The following is a 25,115-nucleotide window of genomic DNA, read 5'->3' on the forward strand; positions in this document are numbered from 1 at the left end:
GGGAGCAGGAGCCAGCAGGACCCACGGAGACACAGGCAGCCAGGGCTCTGCCCCATGCGCAGCTTGACCCTGAATACACCTAACGCTTCCCTCAGCAGCAGTCCTTCTGGACCCTCAAATTTTTTTTTTGTTTGTTTGTTTTTTTAAACGAAGTCTCACTCTGTCACCCAGGCTGGAGTGCAGTGGCGCGATCTTGGCTCACTGCAAGCTCCGCCTCCCGGGTTCATGCCATTCTCCCGCCTTAGCCTCCCGATTAGCTGGGACCACAGGCACCCACCACGATGCCCGGCTAATTTTTTTCTATTTTTAGTAGAGACGGGGTTTCACCGTGTTAGCCAGGATGGTCTTGATCTCCTGACTTTGTGATCCGCCCGCTTGGGCCTCCCAAAGTGCTGGGATTACAGGCGTGAGCCACTGCGCTCAGCAGTGTTTGCCCAGGGCTTGGGACATGGGAGTGATGGGGCATGTCCCAAATATGCTTTGATACTTACAGTGTTACAGTCTAATTATTTTTATTTTTTATTTTTTATTTTTTTTAAGACGGAATCTCGCTCTGTCACCCAGGCTGGAGTGCAGTGGCACGATCTCAGCTCACTGCAAGCTCCGCCTCCCAGGTTCACGCCATTCTCCTGCCTCAGCCTCCCGAGTAGCTAGGACTACGGGCAGGCACCACCATGCCCCGCTAATTTTTTGTGTTTTTAGTAGAGAAGGGGTTTCGCTGTGTTAGCCAGGATGGTCTTGATCTCCTGACCTCGTGATCTGCCCGCCTCGGCCTCCCAAGGTGCTGGGATTACAGGCGTGGGCCACAGCGCTACGGTCTAATTATTCTTAACTCTTATCAGTCACTGCCTGCTCTGACCGGGCCTTTATTCTGATGCCTCCATTTCCTTTGGTGTGTGTATCCCTCCTGAAGCTGGGCCAAAGCTCCTCAGATCTTTGAAAGTCAAATGTCTGAGGCAGCTTTAGGTCAGGGTCTTTGAACCCTATCAGGCTTTAGGGGTGGAGTTTGGGGAGAAGGCCCTTTCTCCTAGGAGGGGACTCTCCCCAGATTCTGTAAGAGGTTTAAGACCTAAGATGGCTAACACTCCAGTCCTTTGCAAGTGTTGGTGGTGGACTTTCGTTCTGCTGGCCTCTCTGCTGTCCTCCTGCCTGGTCGGCAGGGTTGGGCTCCCCTGCCCGGCCCTTGTCTGTGCTGTTGTAAGGACGCCACTGCGAGCGGCTTCTCTCCCTAGTCCGAAAGGTTCCCCTTTGCTTCTGAAGGCACGTGGATTTTTGCATCAAGAGCAGGTAATTTTCTACTCTCTTTAAGAGGTGAAAGGAGCCTTATCATAGTATGTGTTCAATAAATATTGTTGAATGGATGGTTGAAATAATTACACACTTCTTTTCCCAAACAGCTTCCCCGTTGAAATTAGTTGGTGTTCTTATTTAGTGTTCTTTGAATAGAATTACATGGATTGGTTTCCTTGGCTACCTGTTCAGCTTTCCCTACTCCTTTTCCAGCTTGAGTCTTCAAGAGGGAGCCTCAACTGATTTCTAAAACCATTTGTACCTGGTGTGATTATAAAGCAATGAGACTGATTGTCATATGTTGTTTGTGGGATCCGTCTCAGTTACTTTATAGCCATACCTGGTATCTTATACCACAGATCATGGCCTGTTGAACAACATTTTAAAAGAGATTTCTAAAGGGAAATTTAAAGTGGCTTAGCATTATTTTATGATTGTCTCTAACTTACTGATGAAAACTCTTATTTCAGAAAGGTAATTAGACGTTAATTAGATGTTTATTGCTTGCTTTAATTTTATAGTTTTTTTGTGGATTTTTAATCAGTATTCTGATAAACTGCTCTTCTAATAAAGTGGCTGTAAGAATTTTGAGTAAGGTAGTAAAAAGATATATGTTCCATTGGGTTACATTTTCTATAAAACTCCTTTTACTGTTACATTTCTCTTTTTTTTTTTTTGAGGGTCTCACTCTGTCACCCAGGTTGGCATGCAGTGATGTGATCTCAGCTCACTGCAGCCTCAACTTCCGGGACTCCAGTGATCCTCCCACCTCAGGCTTTAGGGGTGGAGTATGGGGAGTACTCCTGAGTATCTGGGAACACAGACATGTGCCACCATGCCTGGCTAATTTTCCTGTTTTTGTGAGAGACAGGGTTTCGCCATGTTGCCCAGGCTGGTCTTGGACTCCTGAGCTCAAGCAGTCCACCTGCCCCAGCCTCCCAAAGTGCTGGGATTACAGGCATGAGCCACTGCACGCAGCCTTGTTGAATTTCTTTTTCAGTTGCATGTAGTCTTCTGTGACTGCATGTAACACAGTGGTTCTTTTAACTAAATATGATAAATGAAACATGTAAAACCAAAATATTTCAGTGTGTTATTCATTGAAGAAGCATTGAAAAGGACAAGTTTTGGGGACTTTTGCTTGTTTGTTTTGTTGGTTTACATTTGTATGTACAAACCTTATTCAGATTCAAATAAGTGGTTATAATTTTATCTTTCCCAAAATAAAATATTTATTTCCCTTCTGATGACCCTAGTCCCTCTCAGGGGCTCTCTGGAGAAGGCACATGTAGAAGTTACATGTTGCCACCGGCAGCTTCAGCTTGTGAAAGGACAATTGCTGATAGATTGATAGAAGTTTCTCTGTTTTCTTTTTCTTTTTTTTTTTTTTTTTGAGACGGAGTCTCGCTCTGTGGCCCAGGCTGGAGTGCAGTGGCCAGATCTCAGCTCACTGCAAGCTCCGCCTCGCCCGCCTAGTTTTTTGTATTTTTTAGTAGAGACGGGGTTTCACCGTGTTAGCCAGGATGGTCTTGATCTCCTGACCTCATGATCCGCCCGTCTCAGCCTCCCAAAGTGCTGGGATTACAGGCTTGAGCCACCGCGCCCGGCCTGAAGTTTCTCTGTTTTCTTAAAAGACACTGGGAAGTTATTTTTCTTGTGGAGGAGGAAAGGGATAGCAGTTTCTTGCTGTCCATAGGAATAGATACTCAATTCCTCTAATGTTACGACTTCTGGAAATTATATAGGGGAAAGGTCTCGGTAACTATAAAGCAACTTAAGACCATCGTCATAATTAACTTACATAGCCTGTGACTGTGGGCAGACTTCTGGACAACTGTTAGAGGCTGGAGGTATTTTGATGGCAAACTAGTCCAGAGTGTTGAAGCCTGGACCTGTCTCTAGAACGTTTGATTTCCAGAAGAGTTCTGGGGTAAACTAGCAAGGAGCCTCACTCCACTCAAGTCTCGACGTAAGACCCAAGTTAATTTCAGATGTCACTAATAAAAGGTACCACCATTTGGCACTTTGTAGCTCTGTTACCAGCTGTGTGTCCTGTGTCTCAGTGAGATTAGAAAGCGTGGTATCCTGTAGTTGTTTTAGTTCCTTGCACTAGTTCTACAGTCAGTGGGTGCTCCATGAATGTTCCTAGATTAGTGCAAGAAGTACCAATTTATGCTATAAAAACAGCACTTTACTCCATTTCTTAAGGAATTAAGACTTTCTGAAGATCATTTTAAAATAGAAAAGGTTTTACAGTGTAAATCTACCATGATGTTGATACACTTCTGTTGCTGTATAATGTTATATTGCTGTCTGTTGTCACATTTGGTTGGTTTAGTAATCTTTTTTAAATGTAGTTGTCAGACAAGTTAATATGGTTCTTAACACTGCAATCGTTCTATGCCTTATGTCTGTTTAAGTCTTAAGTACCACACAACAAATTACATGTTCCCACTTGGTGCCAGCATACCCAGCTGCAGCTTCATTTCAGTTGAGAAGTGGAGTTCGCATGTCCTTTGCATTACCAGATAGTGTAGTTACCTAAGTAGTGTGTTTATATATTTGATGTTTCTATAAATTTTAAATGTCACTTGAGTTATATATTTATTTTATATTACAGGCACTGGAGATATTATTGCTGTCATGATAACAGAATTGAGGGGTAAGGATATTTTGAGTTATCTGGAGAAAAACATCTCTGTACAAATGACAATAGCTGTTGGAACTCGAATGCCACCGAAGAACTTCAGCCGTGGCTCTCTAGTCTTCGTGTCAATATCCTTTATTGTTTTGATGATTATTTCTTCAGCATGGCTCATATTCTACTTCATTCAGAAGATCAGGTACACAAATGCACGTGACAGGAACCAGGTGAGCTCAGTACTCAACAGTGATTGGTTCTTACCAGCCAGAGTTCACAGACATCTGTCGTGTCCATGCATCTTACTAACATGTTTTTTCTTTTAAAAAATGTTGTTACCTTACTCAGTCATTTTAATATGTTGAAAATGTCTACATAAGTATTTAAGGGATATTTAAAATAACCTAAAGGGTACTACATTTGCTGTGATCACGTAGAACAGTCTATTCAGGTAGATAGCTTGATATGATAGTATTATCTAGATAATTCTATTAATTTGGAGAATATCACATAGTTGCATTTTTAAACTAGTAACTTTGGATGTTTCTGGACATGGGAACTAGGAGGGGGGTTAGGGAGACTTCACACTACCCCTTCCTGTGTGAAATTCTTTCCCATGTGAATTTTGAACTGGGAAAGTATTATCTATTTAGAAAACGAAATCAATGAAAAACCTCTGTCATCTAAGCTCAGACATGGTTGGTAAGGGTGAGGTGGGGAGGAGCAACAGAACACATTTCTCTAGATAGTCATCCTAGAAGTTCCATTGACGGCACATCTGAGGTGCTCAGGGAATTTGGGTTGAGTGAATAAACCTAGGACAAGCAGTGTGCTTCCCTGGTATGAGGGCCTGGAAACGGTGGCTGTCAGTTGGCAACTTAAGTTTGTTTGATGTGCTGTGGACAGGATACCCACCCTAGGAGCCAGGTTCAGGCTGTTAGGTCCCTATCCTAGACTTTGCATGTGGAAAACTACGAAGTGACTTGCTTGGAGAGTGGTTTGAAGCCAATTTTTGTATAACACTGTCTTCTCCTGACACAGTACATTCAAATCCCTGTGGGGACAGGGACATTGGGATTTTTATCCTTCCTCTTTCTAGTGGAAGCAGCACAGACTTTGACATGGAACCGGTCTCAGCTCACATCCCTCCTGTACCGCCGGTTTCCCATGATCCCTCATCCCTGACGGACAGTTTATTTAGCATCTCAACTTCTTTCTTCATCTGAAAGTAGATATAAAATACCCAAACACTGTTGTTTATTGAAGCTTTATGTGCCAGGCTCTGCCTGTGCACTTTTACTTTTTTTTATTTTGATAATTTTTATATTTGTAATTTTAGACTTAACAAAAATGTGCAAGGTAAGTGTCAAGTATTCCCGTCACTCAGATTCTACAGCTGTTAATGTTTTACTGTATTTCCTTTTCTATGTATCTCTACTTTTTTAATTAAAAAAAAATTTTTTTTAAGAGAAGGGCCTTGCCCTGTCGCTCAGGCTGGAGTGTGGTGGCAGTCATGGCTCACTGCAGCCCCAACTCCTGGGCTCAAGCGATCCTCCAGCCTCAACCTTCTGAGTAGCTAGGACTAAAGGTATGCATCACCATGCCTGGCTAATGTTTTAATTTTTTGCACAGACCAGGTCTTGCAGTGTTTCCCAGGCTGGTCTCAAACTTGGGCTCAAACGATCCTCCCACCTTGGCCTCCCTAAATGTTGGGATTATGGGTATAAACACCAGCCTCAGCCTTTGTATATCTACCTTAACAAAACTATTTGAGAGTAAGTTTGAGATATGATGCCATGTTACCCTTAAATACTTCGTTATATATTTTAAAAACAAGAACATTCTCTTACATAACCATAGTGTGGTTATCAAAATCAGTAAATTAGCACTGATATAATACATTGTCTGATTGATAGACCTTTCTTGGGTTTTGTAAAACTGGCTCAATAATGACCTTTATAGCAGAGAAAATCCTGGATTGATTGGAGCTCATTGGATTTTGCATTCAGTTGTCTCTTCTTACTTGGTTTTATGACATTGACGTTTCTGAAGAGTACAGATCGATTATTTTCTATTTGAGTTTATCTGATGTCTTATGTTCCTTCATGATTAGTTTCAGGTTATATGCATTTCGGGAAAATGTAGATTTGCTTGCATTTGTAAGAGATAATACAAATACAAAGAGGTCTCTTATCCCCTTCACTCATTTTCTCCCTGAGTAACAACATCTTGTGTAACTGTGGTCAGTATCATAACCTGGAAATTGGCATGGATACAATCCACTGATCTTCCTGAATACACTGAAATCTCCCCACCTCTCCAGTTTAATTTGTACTTATTTGTGTGTGTGTGTGTCTGTCTTTAGTCTGTGCAGTTTTGTGGCATGTGTAGATTGACGTGACCAACATCACGGTCAAGATACAGACCAGTTCCGTTACAAGAGTCCCCTTGTGCTGCTTGTCGCAGTCAGGATACAGACCAGTTCCGTCACAAGGGTCCCTTGTGCTGCTCTTTTATAACCAAACCCCTTCCCTAATCTGCCGCTCATCGGTTTCTCATCTCTATAGTTTTGTCATTTCAAGAATGTTAAATAGGTGGAATCACGGGCCGGGCGCAGTGGCTCACATCTGTAATACCGGCACTTTGGGAAGCCAAGGTGGGTGGATCACTTGAGGTCAGGAGTTCAAGACCAGCCCGGCCAACATGGCAAACCCCATCTCTACTAAAAACACAAAAACTTAGCTGGGCAAGGTTCCGTGCGCCTGTAGCCCCATCCATTCAGGAGGCTGAAGCATGAGAATTGCTTGAACCTGGGAAGCAGAGGCTGCAGTGAGCCGTGATCGTGGCACTGCACTCCAGCCTGGGTGACAGAGTAAGACCCTCTCTCAAAAGGAGAAAAAAAAAGTAAAATCTCTAAACTACTGGAAATTCAGCAATGATGTATAGATAAAAGAAGTCTCAAAAGAAAAAAATACATAGGACTGAATGAAAATGTGAAAATATAGCATATCAAAATATGTGAGGCACAACTTTAAAGAAGGGTTGAGAGAGAAATTTATAGCACTTAATTCTTACTTTAGAAAACAGCAAAGGCTTCAAATAAACTAATCACAGACTTAAATGTAAAACATAATATAAAACTTTCAGGAAAAATAGTAGAAAATCTTTGGGATATCTAGGGATAAGTAAAGAGTTTTTAGACTTGACACCAAAAGCACAATTCATAAAAGAAAAAATTAATAAACTTCATAAAAAGTAGAAATTTTTGCTTTTCGAAGACCTTGTTAAGAGGTTGAACAAAACAAAATACAGACTGCAAGCCACGAGGTCAGGAGATCGAGACCATCCTGGCTAACACGGTGAAACTCCGTCTCTACTAAAAATAAATACTAGGAAACAAGCTCGCTGTTTGTGGCCTGCACCCGATGGCGATTACGTTTACTCCTTCATTATGTTTACTCCTTTCCTGAGTGCACCGGTATGATCTCAGCTCTGTGTAACCTCCACCTCCCGGGTTCAAGTGATTCTCTTACCTCTGCCTCCCGAGTAGCTGGGATTATGGACGTATGCCACCATGTCTGGCTAACTTGTATTTTTTTGTAGAGATGAGGTTTCACTGTGTTTCCCAGGCTGGTCTTGAACTCCTGACCTCAAGCGATCCTCCTACCTCGGCCTCCCAAAGTGCTGGGATTACAGGTGTGAGCCACCGTGCCCTGCCAAGATTTTACTATTATCTTAGTGTTACTGATTTCTAGTGTGATTCCATTATGCTCAGAGAAATACTCTATGATTTCAGTCCCCTTCTGTTTCTTGAGGTTTTATGATCTAAGATGTGGTTTGTCTTAGTCAGTGTTTCTTTGGTGCTTGGAAAAAATATTCTGCTGTTGGGTGGCGTGTTCTCTGGATGTTAATTAGACCAGTGTGCACAGTTTTCCTTCCTGAGGAGCCGGGCTGGGAGAGCCTATTCCCACTGAGCTCTGTGAGACCAGGGTGGGAGGGGGATTGTGATTTTTCCCTTGGCGCCTGGCTGGAGTAGAATGAGTATTACGCAGGTGTTTTCTGATGTTAGGCCGTTCTTCTCCTGGTACTTTGGCTAGAGGAGTTGGGCTTTTCTTGGCTTTTTGTGGGGCGGGGTGGTGGGGGTGCTCTGGTCCTGTTGGCAGTTCCAGGTTGGAGGCTTCTGCAGCACATTGTCAGGGATCTATGGGGGAAGTAAGGAAGCTTGGAACCCACCATCGGTTTCTCATGTCTTGAGGACCCCAGACAGCCCACCTCCTTTTCCCTCCTATAGCATGTAATAGTTTAGTTTAAAAAAAAAAAAAAACACTAAAGATTTGTTTTTAAAATATGTTGACATATGAAACACTGAAAGTAAAATGATAAGGAGCTGCTCTGAAATGGTGTTCTTGACAGGCAGGCCTGTAGTAGTGGACTGCATGCAATACACCCCGAGGACATTGGAACAAAGGCTCACAGTTGTCCCAGGAGCCTGCTATTGGAAGATAGTGCTTTAATTAGCACCCAGTGTGGGGCCTGCGGGTGATGAAGGAGTAAACGTAATCGCCATCTGGTGCAGGCCACAAACAGCGAGCTTGTTTCCTAGCATTTATTTTGCGGCTGACTGCATGCAGGATCCTTCCAAAGCGTCTCTCTCCAGATGCTAGCTACTGTGGTGGAAAGTGATGTTCTGACCTTTTTTCCTACTTCCGTTTTCCCTAAGGTTGACAAATGCTTGATGAAATTTTTATGTGGCTTAAAAAGCTTAGCTTATTAAAGTTTAATAAGAAGGTGGCAGCAGCTAGACTGGTTGAAACCTTTGGCTATTTTAAAAGAGAAGCCAGAATATTAGCAAAGGAAAACCAGTGAGTTTAAGGACAGACTCTGATTTTCTCCCACAAACTGTTTTTGTTTTTGTTTTTTGAGACTGGGTCTCGCTCTGTCACTCAGGCTGGAGTGCACTGACGCAATCTTGGCTCACTGCAACCTCTGTTTCCTGGTCTCAAGCAATTCTCCTGCCTCAGTCTCCCGAGTAGCTGGGACTCGTCACCATGCCTGGCTAATTTTTGTGTTTTTAGGAGAGATGGGATTTCACCATGTTGGCCAGGCTGGTCTCAAACTCCCAACCTCATGTGATACTCCTGCCTTAGCCTCCCAAAGTGCTGGAATTAAGGCATGAACCTCCACACCCGGCCCCCACAAACTGTTATCATGAAGCAGTTCTTCCCGTAGAACATGTTGCCAAAGAGGTCCATGCATTGTAAATAACTTTCTAAGCATAGTAAAATGCTCACAATTGAGAACATTTTACGTGTGATATAAGAATCTAATGCTTTGGCTTTTCAGTTCATGGCTGAGTGTCTGTGGTTTGCTCTTCCTGGAAAACTGTCAGAATGCATCTAATTACTATCTGTAGGTCTAGATAGTTCAGATTCCCACTGATGGTAAACTTAAATGTCACTGTCGAATTAAGTCAGTGATAGTTACTTTACACAAAAGGTAGATGTTTGTTACCTTTATTTTGAATGAATGCTTAAGGATTTTCTGAAACATGTAAAATGTTTAACAGTTACATGGTTAATATTGCACCTTTAATTTCAAAGTGGTCAAATTTGGTTTCTAAAGCAGAACGATGAAGTTTTCATTTTACTGTTTAGGAATGGGGCAGATGTAAAATATTCTACAACTTAATGGACTCCTGAATTTAGAATGTATTCTTAAAACTTCCCAGTGAAAATGAATATGCTTTTTAAAGTATTTAAAAGTTGTAAAAGCTTCCTGCCATAACATGTGTATATAATATTGTTTGACTTTATAAATATCTCAGGGTTGCTGAAATGAAGTACACTCCTATTGCCTATTTTCATCATGAAAGGTCAGTGAGTAGCTAATTGGAGAATGCATTTGCCTGTCAGGGGGTGTGGAAATACGTGGAACATTCCTGTGTCAGAGAAAAGCTAAAAGTTCGCATGAGTACAGTTAATCTTTGAAAAATGGTGGGTTCAAAAGGTTTTTTTTTTTTTCTTCCAAATTGGGAGAGAGGAAGTATTGTATATACTGCCAAGATTTGTCCTACAGAAAAGGATTATATTGCCCCAAAACAGACTTCTTTTGTCATTTTGGATGGCAGAGTGAATTTTGTTCATTATGTTTCTTAAGGATTAACAGTTCCAAAAGAACTGGAAAGGGGAAATAGATGTTTGAGCTGAGAAGTTATTATCTTACCAGTTTTTCAAAGATACTGCAGATACTCTGATACCTTCTTTTTAATATCCTGCTATTTTGTAAGTAAATAACACTTTTCATATACAGAGACTATATTATATACCTTCTAAATATTACATGTCAGAGGCTTCAGATCTGATTTTTTTTTTTGAAGCACAAAATATGCTCTTAAGATCATAGTCTTCGGAAGATGATTCATTTCTATATCCTTTGGGGTTTAGCATGGGGCCTGGCACATCACACTGCCTCAGTAAATATTTAAATGAATTCAAGAATGAGCTTACCTTCTGTTCGAATGACAGATGCAGTCAAAATACTGTGTGGTATAAGAGTTATTCTTTGGGGGCAGAATGATGTTACTCTCAGTGAGTCAAGGACACTTCACAGAGAAGGTAGGTAGTGACCTTGGAGGTGAATTTTAAAGGATGAATAAGACTTCATCAGATGAAGATGAAGGAGAGTCAGGCAAACGGATCATTTTCCACAGAGAGATGAAAGAGTTGAATGACTGGAACATCAGGAAGAGTGGGCAGGAGACTTGTGACTGTCGAACTGATATTAGATGAATAAATTGTCACTAGACTATGAAGGGCATGAATCACATAAGAAAGTTAGACTTGATTCTGTAATCAGTACTGTTTTTTTTTTTTTGAGACCGAGTCTTGTTCTGTTGCCCAGGCTGGAGTACAATGGCTCGATAACAGCTGACTGCAACCTCTGCCTCCCAGGTTCAGGCCATTCTCCTGCCTCAGCCTCCCGAGTAGCTGGAATTGCAGGCACCCACCACCACACCCGACTAATTTTTGTATTTTTAGTAGAGACGGGGTTTTGTCATGTTGGCCAGGCTGGTTTCGACCTCCTGACCACAGGTGATCCGCCTGCCTTGGCCTCCCAAAGTGCTGGGATTACAGGCGTTAGCCACCATGCCAGGCCATCAGTACATTTTTTTAGCAGTGGAGTGATATACGATTCTTTTCTGATGCGAGAGACTTAGGGAGAAGGAGCTATGAAAGGAGGAAATACTGAAGAACAAAGGAAGATGATGTTAATAAAATAAGGTTATGTAGAGAGGAGAGGAGTGATCCGGGCACAGGCAGATGGTTTCTTGGAAAAGAGTTAACAGATGCTTCTTTTGAGGAAAAAAATGGAAAAAAGTGGTGGTGAATGAATGAAGGAGGGTGAAGACTACAAGGCACTTTGCATTGGGGAAAGATCCTATACCTAGATTTCCCTAGTGTTTACAAGAAGAAAACCCTACTCTGTGCAGATAACAGACTTACTCTAATTCTGTGGGAGAGTTCTGATTACTGAATGGTGAAACCTGAGATGAATTTCATCCAAGTGACCTATCCTTAATATACTCTGAACCATCTGGCTTTGAACAAACTATTCCTGTTAGATTAAGTCGTATGAATTGTTGTAACTTGTTTTCTACCAATTCAAACATTTTGCCACTTTGATTTCAAATATGGAATAGTGTTTATTGTTGTAGCTTTGACCAGATGAGATAAGATAATCTGGCCCCTAACGAACCCCTCAAGCTGTGTGCTATACAAAGTCTTTTCAGCATTTTACAGTGGAGGAAGAACTGGAGTAGAAAGAAGATCTATGGTCCTAGTCTGAATACTTTTAGTAACTTCAGACAGATCACCTCACCTCTTTCTGAGACTTGGTTTTTCTCCTTTGTAAAATGATGCCTTTCTGTGGTTTTGTCATTTCTAACACTCTGTGTGTGATGAGATGTAAATTTGAGGAGTTTTTTTATTAAAGGATTAGGGCACAGTGTGAAGTATGGAGAATATCAGTAAGTGGGTAGCATGTGTGCGGGAAAATGCTTTGAAACTAGGGTTTGTACTTAGTTTAGTGAGTCTCAACTTTAGTATACAAAAGAATCATGTGAGAGCTCCTTTTAGGGGCGGGAGCACTTTTTAAAATTGCAAATTTCCAAGATCTTTCCTCCCCTTAATTCAGCAAGTCTGGATAGGGCCTACTTACTAGCTTTTGATGTGGGCAAATTATTTAATCTCTGCGTCAATCTCCTCTTCTGTAAAATGGGATAATATAGTTCTTTTCCCATAAAATGATTGTGACGATAATATGAGTCAGTACTTGTGAAGGGCTTAGAACAGTACCTAGCACATGGTATGTACTGAATAAACCTTAGTTAGTATCAATTTTATTATTATACATTATTAAGCATTCAAGGTAGATTTAATGCATCTGTCCCATGGACCACACCTTGAAAAACAGTGGCTTAATGGCATGGAATTTAGGTGAAGGTAAGAGACCTTAATAAAAAGCGATCTTCATGAAAGAATTTTGTACCTCATCTTAGGTACTTGAGAGTTAGCAGGATGCAGATAGACTTAGAATGAAAAATTATTTTTAAAAAATAGTGGCTTTTAGACAGATTCCAGTAAGAGATCAGATTATACACACATACATAGACACTTACACCTGTCACAGGTTTACCTGTCACAAAGTGATGGGAAATGTTGAAGGACTGATTAAAAACTCAAAGGATAATTCAGAAGAAGGTAGTAATATTGAAGCTAAGTCCAAAGAAAAATTACAGTGAAGGTATTGACATTAATACCTAACACAGAGAAGAGATATTTTGTCCTTTTGCTGTAAGAGGTGTTCAAAGTTCAGAGGTGGAAAATATGATATATCTAAATATTTGTAGGTCTCTGATTAGATACCCTATATGCATTCACATCAGCTTGCTGAAGACTGAACTGCCACCACCAGCACCTGCTCTCTGCTTTTGGCTATTCCATAATGCAGTGTGATGGCAGGCACTCTCACACGCTCGTCACCAAGCCAGAAGTCTGGGGGTACCTCTCCTCAAACCCCCCACTTCGTGCGTGCCTCCGTGTCAGTCATGAGGTTCTGTTGGTTTTGCCTGCTGAATTTTTCTTGACTTTGTGTTCTTCTTTATTTCCCTACTGCTACTTGCCTAATTCAGGCTCTTCTTGTCTCTGAACTATTAGAGACCCTACCTGGGCCTCCTGTGGAGGCAAGATTTTCGTTCTCCAAGCCTCAGATAGCATCAGGAACTTTTCTGTTCAAAACTCTTCGGTAGAATTCTGATCTGAACAACATGGAAGCAGTGAGATTCTTGTAAAATCTCCTCAAATTCCTTAATAATAATAATAATAATAACCCAGATCTGAGTTACCTTAGGAAAATGACCCATTAGAAATCCTTAGAACTTGTCCTCCTCACAAGAAAAGCCTGAACAATAAATAAACAACTTAATGAAAATAACAGAGGGAGAGTACAGAAGTGCATCCGAGGAATGACAGAAGCTCTGAGAGCGCAGACGTCTCAGATAGCCACAGAGATAGCCACAGAGAGATGGGAAGGAAACGCTGGGCCTCTACTGTCCCATTCTCTAACCAGGATCAGCTGGGAACCAGGAAGAACTCACTGTGGTGAGGAGGTAAGTGAGAGGATCCCAGCAGCCCCTTCAACACTGTGGGTACCTGCAGACCTCACCACTGGGGTTCCCACCAGTCCTCACAGGCACTAAGCCCAGCTGAGTCCACCTGGCTGTGTACCCCACAGAGAAGGAACTGGCACCGTGCCCCAACCCCGGCAGCCCACACAGCTGCTATGCTATACCATCTTGTAATTGGAGCTGTGACTGAAGTATGTCTTGCTCCAGGGGCGAGTAGTCATGGCTTCCCTTTGTTCCTGAGGCTAAGCTGCCACCAAACAACCCCAGCACAGTGGCCCCACGTCTGTAAGCTGAGCTGGGTGCAACTGTTGGCTCTGTTCTTGAGGTGCCAAGCAGAGATGGAGCCACTCCACCTATCCTTTCCCCCACAGATTTGGATGGGAGCTGAAGCAGTGTCCTGCATTTTGGGAAAACAGTACCTTGAACACTCAGAGCAATCATGCCTCCCCAGTGCCTCAGTTGAAGCAGCGCCATGCATCCCAGGAAGTGGTGCATTGGCCCTCCAGAGTGATCACACATCCCAGTACCTAAGCTGAAGCAGCTCCCAGCATCCCAGGGAAATGGTGCCTGGCCCACCCAAAAGAGTATGCCCCCTGGGCCTGAGCTGAAGCAGCACTTATCCTTTGAGGAATTGATGCCTTGGCCAAACTGAGCTGTTGTGCATGCCAGGAATGAGTTGATGTAGTACACCATGTCCCAGAGAAATAGAGCAGTGACTGAGCTGAGACACGTTGCCCTTACAGGCCACAGAACTCTAGTACCCTGCTTGCTTGAACCTGTGCTAGTCTTCAAGGAGCTCAGCTGCTTAGATAACCTTCCTCTTGGAGAGTGGAATTATCACTGTGCTATCCTCCCCTCCCATGCTGGGTCCACACAACAGCTGGGATACTTGCTGTCATTGCACTGGACTTCACAGATCTAAGATACTGCTGGGCCCTACCATCTGAGGGTCTATAGTCAATAGCGTATGGTGCTTCATTCCGTGGGACCCTAGTTGCCACTGAGCCCTGCTGTCTCGTGTTCCTGAATTGCAGCCAGACCCTTGACCCAAACTTCCAGAATGCCCGTTCTACCTAGTCAGGCCAGTGTTACGCCCTAACTCCCAGGGATAGAATCACGGCCACAATGTAGACCCTTAGGTCCAAGCTACTAGTGAGTACCTCACAGTCACAGATCCTGACCGTGCGGGTAACATATATCCTACTTTGCCACAGGTGCCACAAATAGATTTGTGAGACTGAGCCTAGGACATGGTCCCATAGTCATTCTGAGCACGTGCTCCTGGAATCCAGTGCTGCTGCAGCTGCTTGTAGGTAACATCAGACTTCACACCAACAGGGATCACTTTGGCCAAGTCTCCTCATAGTGGGGAAAGCAAGAATAGTAGGTCCCCAAAGGCCTTTGAAAGGATAACAACTTACACCACTGCCACAAACATCCACAGCCTATACCACTGAGGCACCCATGGTTACTGCTGATGTTGAGTTCAGCTGAAACTGCACAAACACTGTACCACTTCACCTATCCAGAAACATAGTCACCACACCCTTCCCAACTGGCACACTAAGACTAAACTGTAGGTGAAAATCTTTCTTCATGAGAACCACTCTAGAAAATTTGAAAGAAGTGTTTGCTCCACCAGATGCACAGACATCAACACAGGGACACAAGAAACATGAAATAAGGAAATATGACGCCATCAAAGGAACCTAATTCCCTGGTAACACACTACAATGGGAAAAACCTCAATAAATTGCCAGAAAAGGAATTCAAAATTATGATCATATGGAAACTCAGAGAGATAGAAGAAAACATGTATAGACATCAACAGAGTTGGGGAAACAGTTCACAATATGAACAGGAAATCGAACAAAAGAGAAGTAAGAATCAAATCCTGCAGCTAAAGAATTCAGTGAATGAAAATAAACATACAATGAAGAATTTCAACAGCAAACTCGATCATACATAAGAATCTCTCAACTTGAAGATCGGTTATTTGAAATTAACAAGTCAGAGACAAGAAATAAGAATGAAAAATAATGAAGCACGCTTACAAAACTTATGGAACATTAGGCAAGCAGATATTTGTATTATGGGTGTTCCAGAAGGAGAGAAGGGGAAAGGCATTAAAAGTCTATTTGATAAAATCTGAAAACTTCGTAAGTCTATGGAGATATATGGACACCAGATCTAGGTAACCCAGTGGTTCCCAAAGAGTAAATCCGAAAACATCCTGTGTCACATTATAGTCAAATTGTCAAGAGTGGGAGAGTTCACAAAACAGCAAGAGAACAGCATTAAGTCACATAAGGGAATCCCTATTAGACTAAAAACAGATTTTTCTACAGAAATCTTACAGCCCAGGAGAGAATGGAATGATAGAATTAAAGTGCTTAAAGCAGAAAATTGCTAGCCAAGAAAGAATATTGTGTCCATCAAAGCCATCCTTCAGAAATGGGGGTGAAATAGACAAAAATTGAGAAAGTTATACATCTTGAGAGAGTTTTACATCTGGGAAAGATAGTATTCACTACCAGGAAGACATGCAAGAGTATGAAACTCACTGGTAGAGAGCAGATACACAAAGGACAAAGAGAAAGGAATCAAATCTTACCACTACAGTAAACCACCAAACCTTGATGATAAACAGTAGCAGAGAACAAAAGTAACAAAGGATATATGAAACAACCAGAAGGCAATTAAAAATTGACAGGAATAAGTCCTCACCTACCAATAATAACCTTGGATGTAAGCAGATTAAATTTCACCACTTAAAAGACATAAACTGGTGAAATGAAATCTTTGAAAACCATGACACAACCATATGCTACCTACAAGAAACTCACTTCACTTCTTTCTTTCTTTTTTTTTTTTTTTATTGAGACGAAGTCTTGCTTTGTCTCCCTGGCTGGAATGCAGTGGTGCGATCTTGGCTCACTGCAACCTCTGCCTCCCGGGTTCAAACAATTCTCCTGCCTCAGCCTCCTGAATAAATTACAGGTGCCCACCACGATCCCTGGCTAATTTTTGTATTTTTAGAGAGATGAGGCTTCACCGTGTTGGCCAGGCTGGTCTTGAACTCCTGACCTCAAGTGATCCGCCCGCCTCAGTTTCCGAAAGTGCTGGGGAGCCACCATGCCCGGCCAACTCACTTCACTTCTAAAGGCACATATAGGCTAAAAATGAAGGGGTGCAAAAAAGATATTCCACGCAAAGGGAAATAAAAACTCAACAGGAGTGGCTGTATTTGTATCAGATAAAAACAGGCAGGGCACTGTGGCTCACACTTGTAATCCCAGCACTTTTGGAGGCCAAGGCAGGCGGATCACTTGAGGCCAGGAATTTGAGACCAGCCTGGCCAACACGGCAAAACCCTGTCTCTACTAAAAACACAAAAGTCAGCCAGACATGGTGATGCACACCTATAATCCCAGCTACTCGGGAGGCTGAGGCAGCGAATCACTTGAACCTGGGAGGCAGAGGCTGCAGTGAGCTGAAATCACACCACTGCACTCCAGCCTGGGTGACAAAGCGATACTCCATCTCAAAAAAATAAAGAAACACTGGATTTAAACTGCACTTTAGACCAAATTGAAGTAACACATTTACAATATATTTCATACAACAGCTGCAAAATACACATTGTTTTCATCACCAGTAGAGTATTCTGCAAGATTGGCCACATGTTAAGCCACAAAACAAGTCTCAACAAAATGAAAAGATTTGAGATCAGCCGGACTCAGTTTTGCTTGCATGTAGTCCCAGCTACTAGGGCAGGTAAGGCAGAAAAGATCTCATGAGTCCAAGAGTTTGAGACCAGCCTGGGCAATATAGTCAGATGCTATTTCTTAGTTTTAAAAACTTTTTAAAAATTAAAATCATACGAAGGATCTTTTCTGACCACAAATGGAATAAAGGTAGAAATCAGTAACAATAGAAACTATTGGAATTGTACAAATACATGGAAATTTACAAACATGCTCCTAAACAACCAATGGATCAATGAGTAAATTAGGAAGGAAACTTTAAAATTTCTTCAATAAAATGAAAAGAACATACCAAAACCTATGGGATATAGCAAAAGCAGTTTGAAGAGGGAAGTTCATAGCAATTGACAATTACATCAAAACAATAGAAAGTTTTGCAATAAACAATCTAATGATGTATCTCAAGAATTATAAAAGCAAAAACAGGCCGAGCAGAGTGATTCATGCCTGTAATCCCAGCTCTTTGAGAGGCCAAGGTGGGCGGATCATGAGGTCAAGAGATCGAGACCATCCTGGCCAACATGGTGAAACCCCGTCTCTACTAAAAATACAAAAAGTAGCTGGGCATGGTGGCGCACACCTGTAGTCTCAGCTACTTGGGAGGCTGAGGCAGGAGAATTGCTTGAACCCAGGAGGCAGAGGTTGCAGTGAGCCGATATCATGCCACTGCACTCCAGCCTGGTGACAGAGCGAGACTCTGTCTCAAAGAAAAAAGTGAAAACAAAGCAAACCCAAAATCAGAAGAAGCAAAAATAATAATAATAATAATAATGAAATTCAAATCAAGAATAAGCGAAATCAAGACGAAAGGATCAGGCATGGTGGCTCATGCCTGTAATCCCAGCACTTTGGGAGGCCAAGGCAGTCTGATTGCTTGAGTCCAGGAGTTCAAGACCAACCTGGGCAACATGGCAAAATGCCATCTCTAGAAATAAAAATACAAACAAGCCAGGCGCGTCGGTGTGCACCTGTAATCCCAGCTACTCAGGAGGCTGGATGGAAGAATCACTTGAGCCCAGAAGGCAGAGGTTACAGTGAGCCAGTCTGCACTCCAGCCTAGGCAACAGAGCAAGACCCTGTCTCCAAAAGAAATAAAATTTTAAAAAAGACTAAAACAATACAGATGATCAGTGAAATAAAAATATTTGAAAAAATAAAACTGACAAACCACCGGTAAATTTTCCCATACACATATACCAACATAGAATCAAAAGGAAATAGAAAACTTGATCAAACAGACCAGTTAAGAGTAATGAGAGTGAATCTGTAATTAAAAGTCTCCCATTAAAGTCCAGCACTTCATTCCTTTATTGGAGAATTCTACCAAACATTTAAAGAAGAGCTAATTCCAGTTCTTCTCATACTCTTCCAGAAAATTGAAGAGGCTGGGTGCAGTGCCTCGTGCCTTTAATCCCAGCACTTTGGGAGGCCAAGGCAGGCGGATCATGAGGTCAGGAGATCAAGACCATCCTAGCTAACACAGTGAAACCCTGTCTCTACTAAAAATACAAAAAATTAGCTGGGCGTGGTGGCGGGCGTCTGTAGTCCCAGCTACTCGGGAGGCTGAGGCAGGAGAATGACGTGAACCTGGGAGGCGGAGCTTGCAGTGAGCGGAGATTGTGCCACTGCACTCCAGCCTGGGCGACAGAGCAAGACTCCATCTCACAAAATAAGTAAATTAATTAATTAATTAATTAATTTTTAAAAAACAAAATTGAAGAGAAGGGAACTCTTCTGAACTCAGTCCACAAGGCCAGCATTACCCTAATAACAATACCATATGAGGATGCAACAAAATAAAAATATAGACAAGTATCCTTGATGAGCATAAATTTTTAAACCCCCAATGAAAATACCAGCAAACCGAATCCAGCAGCACGTTGAAAAGAGCATTTATGATGAACAAGTGGGATTTATCGCAGGGAATACAAGGATGGTTCAACATATGCAAATCCATAAATGTGATGCATCACATCAACAGAATGAAGAATAAAAAAACGTGGTAATGCCAGTAGATGCAGAAAAAGCATTTGATAAGTGGCTTCATGATATAAACTCTTAACAAGTTAGGTATAGAAAGAACATACTTCAACACAATAAAGGCCGTATATGACTTACACACAACCAACATCATACTGAATGTGGAAAAGCAGAAAATGTTTCCACTAAGATGTGGAAAAACACAGGATGCCCACTTTCACCACTTCTATTTAACATGTTATTACTGGAAGTTCTTGTAGGACTAATAAATAAAGTTGCAGAATACAAAATTAACATACAGAAATCAGTTCCATGTATATACACCAACAATTAAGTCACTGAAAAATAAATCAAGAAGTTCATCTTATTTACAATAGCCACCAAAAAATAATAAAATACCCAGGAATAAATTTAATCAAAGAGAAGAAAAATGTCTGCAAGGAAAACTGTAAAACACTGATGACAGAAATTGAAGAGAGAACAAAAAATGGACATCCCTTGTTCATGGATAGAAATAACTAATATTGTGAAAATGACAATAACTATCAGAAGTGACCTGCAGATTGAATGTATTCCCTATCAAAATGCCAGTGATATTATTCACAGAAATAGAAAACACAGTCTTTGTATGGGTTTTTCCCCCAGAGCCAGCAGATTAGAGGCTTTTCCAGCATGCCTAACCCACTTGGAAAAAGCAAAATAGTGTGCACGTAGTCACATCATTAACTTTTATCCAAGAAGGAACACAGGAATTAAACAGAACGTTTCAGACACTGAGAAAGAGAAAATTCGGAGACAGTTCTCCTGGCAGAGTCTGGCTAAAAACTGAGAAAATCCCCAATACAAGAGATGGGGAGTGAGTGTGCTCTGCAGTTCATCTTCCCATTGGGGAGTTGTACAATCCAGGCCACAGGAGAGCACCTTGAGCCTCCCAAGCCCTCGATCTTACTTAGGGAGTAGCTGAGAGACATTGAGAAGGAACAACCTGGGATGCATCTCATGCATTTTCCCAAACCTGGTGGCTGATAAGAGGACTACATTCTCAATTCTAGCTCATGGCAGGCTGTGTGGGAATCCTGTGACCTAGCAGCAGCAGCATCTGTTAGCATTATAAAGTCTCATGCCACGATTGGAACACTGGGTCTTTGATAGGAAAGGGGCCCACACAGCCAGAAATGATAAATGAGTACAGCTTGGGCCTCTAGCTTCGGGCACCAGAATTGGACCCCTGCCCCCCCATCATGGGACTGGAGCAGGAGATTTGCCTGAGAGATATGGTTTTGGCCCCAGTAGCAAGTTTTACTGCGTAAGGCAGCTTTGCTGACTGAAGGCTTTGTATGGTCCGTCTGATTCCTGTGGTTGGGATGAGGAAACGAGTCCCAGTGGTTCTGGAGAGTGAGAGAGAGGCAGGTCCCATACTGTTTGCCTGGTTTTAACAGCCGGTTTGCCTTTGCCTTCCTGTGTAGGGACACTGGCGCAATATCAGTTGCTCTAATCTTTACCTAGGCATTTCTGCAGGGTCTGGCAACTGTCCCTAGATCCCTGTCAGAGCCAGTGGTTGTGCCTGCTGTTGGGAGACCAAATGGCTGTCTTGCCCAGTCCAGCTCTACCCAGCTTCACCTCTCCCCACCAGTCCCCTCCTCTTCCCCAAGGCTGAGTGTAAGACCCAAACCACTGAGCTTTCCCTGGTCCATCCCATTGCATGGGACACTTAGGTACTTCTCCTGGTTAACAAAGATAAGTCATAAACCTTACTGTTACAACTGCAACCAGCTCTGACCTGCAACTACCACCTGCTGACCTGAGGTTGACCTACACAGCCCATTACAACATCTGCTTACACAAATACACAGCACTTGGGAACAAGAAAAGCTTCTCATGACTTCTGTTACCACCATTGCTCATGCCACCCCAGCTTCTCAGGAGGTTATGAGCCAGCGCACCCACCCAGTACACCACTGTTATAACCAGCATGTGAGAAATCCACCACACTAAGATTGTTTATATCCAAGGAAATCATAGAGTATTTGCTACTGAACACACCCAGAAGCAAAATCAAACAGTCCTACTCAAATTACGTCATAGTAACATCCTCAGGATTAAAAAATGTGCAGTCCAACAACAAATTCAAAAATAAGGACAAGCAATTATTTGTGCAGATGTGAAGAAATCGATATAATACTATAGGAAGTATGAAAAAGATAGTATGACACACCCCCTAAAAAAATACAGTAATTCTCCAACAATGGATCCTTAAATCCTCAAAATGTCAAATAATATAAGTTTTTTATTTTTTATTTTATTTTATTTATTTATTTTTTTGAGACGGAGTCTCACTCTGTCGCCCAGGCTGGAGTGCAGTGGCCGGATCTCAGCTCACTGCAAGCTCCGCCACCCGGGTTTACGCCATTCTCCTGCCTCAGCCTCCTGAGTAGCTGGGACTACAGGCACCCGCCACCTCGCCTGGCTAGTTTTTTGTACTTTTCAGTAGAGACGGGGTTTCACCGTATTAGCCAGGATGGTCATCTCGGCCTCCCAAAGTGCTGGGATTGCAGGCTTGAGCCACCGCGCCCGGCCTAAGTTTTTTATTTTAAAAACAGCTCCTGGAAATGAAATATTCATCGAAGGAATTACAAAATACATTCGAAAGCTTTAACCATGATTTAGACCAGCAGTTCCCAACAGTGATCTAGACCATGAGTACTGGTCTATGGCCTGTTAGGAACCAGGACACAGCAGGAGCTGAGCATCAGGTGAGTGACTGAAGCTTCATCTGTATTTACAGTCACTCCCCATTGCTAGCATTACTGCCTGAGCTCCGCCTCCTCTCAGATCAGGGGTGGCATTAGATCCTCATAGGAGTGTGAAGCCTATTGTGAACTGTACGTGCAAGGCATCTAGGTTGAGTGTTCCTCATGAGAATCTAATGCCTAATGATCTCTCACTGTCTCCCATCTCTCCCAGATGGGACCATCTACTTGAGGGAGAACAAGCTCAGGGCTCCCACTGATTCTACATTATGATGAGTTGTATAATTATTTCATTATATATTACAATTTAATAATAATAGAAATAAAGTGCACAATAAATGTAATGCGTTTGAATCATCCTGAAACCATCCCCTACCCTCCAGTCTGTGGAAAAATTGTCTTCCACAAAACCTGTCCCTGGTGCCAGAAAGGTTGGGGGGGTCACTGAACTAGATCAGGTAGAAGAAAAGCATCTCACAACTTGACGACAAGTGTTTTGGATGAATCTGGTCACACAAAAATACAGAAAAGAGAGACTTTAAAAGAATAAATAAAGCCTCCAAGAAGCATGGACTATATAAAGCAACTAAACTTTGAGTCATTGGTGTTTCAGAGGAAGAAGAAAAAAGCAAGGAGTTTAGAAAACTTATTTAAGGAAATAATTGATGAAAACAACTTCCTTAGTTTAGCAAGACGTGTAGTCATTCAGATACAAGAGGCACAAAGATTAACAACAGGCAAATACATTGCAAAAGGACTTCACCATGACCATATAGTCATCAGATTGCTTAAAGTCAGTGTGAAGGAAAAAATTCTAAAATCAACAAGAGAAAAACACCTAGTCACCTGTAAAGGAAGCTCCATCAGACAAACAACAGACATTCTCAGCAGATAGGGAAAGATATGCTACACAAGCCAGAAGAGAATGGAATGCTATTTTCAAAGTGCTACAAGGAGAAAAATTTTCATCCAGCTAGAATAAACTTTGTAAATGAAGGAGAAATGGGGTCTTTCTCAGACAAGCAAACACTAAGAGAATTCATCACCACTGAACTAATGCTCTAGGAAATGCTCAAAGGAGTCTCAAACATGGAAACAAAAGGTTGATATTCGTCATCATAAAAACACATGAAAGTATAAAATTCACAAGTCTCATAAAACAATTACACGAAGAAGAGAAAGGAGTCAACTGGCACCATGACAGAACTCTATGAAACTACAAAGACAAGAAAAAATAAAGAATTTAGAAAACAGCTGGATAACAATGTATTTCAGGAACAAAATGTCATATATCATTGTTAACTTTGAACCTAAATGGATTAAATGCTCCACTTAAAAGATACAGCCTGACTGAATGGATTTGTTAAAATGACACAACTGTGTGATACGTAGACGCACAGATAGACTGAAAGTGCAGGGATAGAGAAGGATATGCTACACAAACAGAAAGCAAAAGCAAGTAAGAATAGCTATTCTTATGTCAGATAAAACAGACATTATGTAAAAAAGTAAAAAAGACTATGTAAATAGATAATAGTGAAGGGATCAATTCTGCAGGAGGATATGACAATTCAAAATATTTTTACAGCCAACACCATGGCACTCATAAATAGGTAAAGCTAATATTACTAGTCCTCAAGGGATAGATACACTCCAATACAATAATGATTGGGAAATTCAGTACCGTGCTGGTATGGTTTGGCTGTCTCCACCAAAATCTCATCTTGAATTATAGTTCCATAATCCCCATGTGTCATGTGAGGGACCCGGTGGGAGGTAATTGAACCATGGGGGTGGTTAACTCCATGCTGTTCTTGTGATAGAGAGTGAGTTCTCACAAGATCTGATGGGATGGTTTTATAAGCGTCTGGCATTTCCCCTGCTGGCACTCATTCTCTCTCTTGCTGCCCTGTGAAGAGGTGCCTTCTGCTATGATTGTAAGTTTCCAGAGGCCTTCTTAGCCATGCAGAACTGAATTGATTAAACCTCTTTTCTTTATAAATTACCCAGTCTGGGGTATTTCCTCATAGCAGCATAAAAACAAACTAATACACCTGCTGTCAGCATTGGACAGATTATCTAGACAGAAATTAACAGAATACATTGGATTTGAACTGTACTGTGTACCAAATGGACGTAACAGACATTTACAGAACACGGTATCAGATTGCTGCAGAATACACATTTTCCTCAACATATGTAACATTCTTTAGAAACACTATAAATTAGACTACAAAACAAGTCTCAACAAATTTTTAAAAATAAAAATAATATCATGCATCTTAGAACACAGTGGAATAAAGCTGAATAACCAGATGAACTTTGGAAATAGTATCTACATGGAAACTAAACAACATGATCTCTAACTACCATATGGTTGACGAACATATTAAGAAAGATATTTCTTTTTTTTTTTTTTTTTTTGAGATGAGTCTTGCCCTGTCGCCCAGGCTGGAGTGCAGTGGCCGGATCTCAGCTCATTGCAAGCTCCGCCTCCCGGGTTTACGCCATTCTCCTGCCTCAGCCTCCCAAGTAGCTGGGACTACAAGCGCCCGCCACCTCGCCTGGCTAGTTTTTTTTTTTTGTATTTTTTTAGTAGAGACGGGGTTTCACCGCGTTAGCCAGGATGGTCTCGATCTCCTGACCTTGTGATCCGCCCGCCTCGGCCTCCCAAAGTGCTGAGATTACAGGCTTGAGCCACCGTGCCCGGCCTAAGAAAGATATTTCTTAAGTTCTTGAAATAAATGAAAATGGAAATAAAACATACCGAAACCTACAAGATAAAGCAAAAGCAGTGCTAAGAGGGAAGTGTTTATATCAATGAATGCCTAAATCAAACAATTAGAAATATTTCAAATGAAGAGCCTGGTTATGCACCTCAAGGAACTGGAAAAGCAAGAATAAACCAAACTCAAAATTGGTAGAATGAAAGAAATAATAAAGATCAGCATAGAACTAAATGAAATAGAGACTAAAAACACAATACAAAGGATCAACACAAT

General features: G+C 41.8%; 1 protein-coding gene across 1 annotated transcript in view; it reads left to right on the plus strand.

Moving 5' to 3' along the window:
- RNF130 (ring finger protein 130) overlaps positions 1-25,115 on the plus strand; it is a 109,225-nt gene that overhangs the window by 52,240 nt on the left and 31,870 nt on the right. Inside the window, exon 3 of the mRNA XM_023193656.1 lies at positions 3,911-4,161. Coding sequence (XP_023049424.1) covers positions 3,911-4,161 — 251 coding nt within the window. The remainder of the gene's footprint in view (positions 1-3,910; positions 4,162-25,115) is intronic.

Source organism: Piliocolobus tephrosceles, chromosome 4 (assembly GCF_002776525.5).
Source record: "Piliocolobus tephrosceles isolate RC106 chromosome 4, ASM277652v3, whole genome shotgun sequence".
NCBI lineage: Eukaryota > Metazoa > Chordata > Mammalia > Primates > Cercopithecidae > Piliocolobus > Piliocolobus tephrosceles.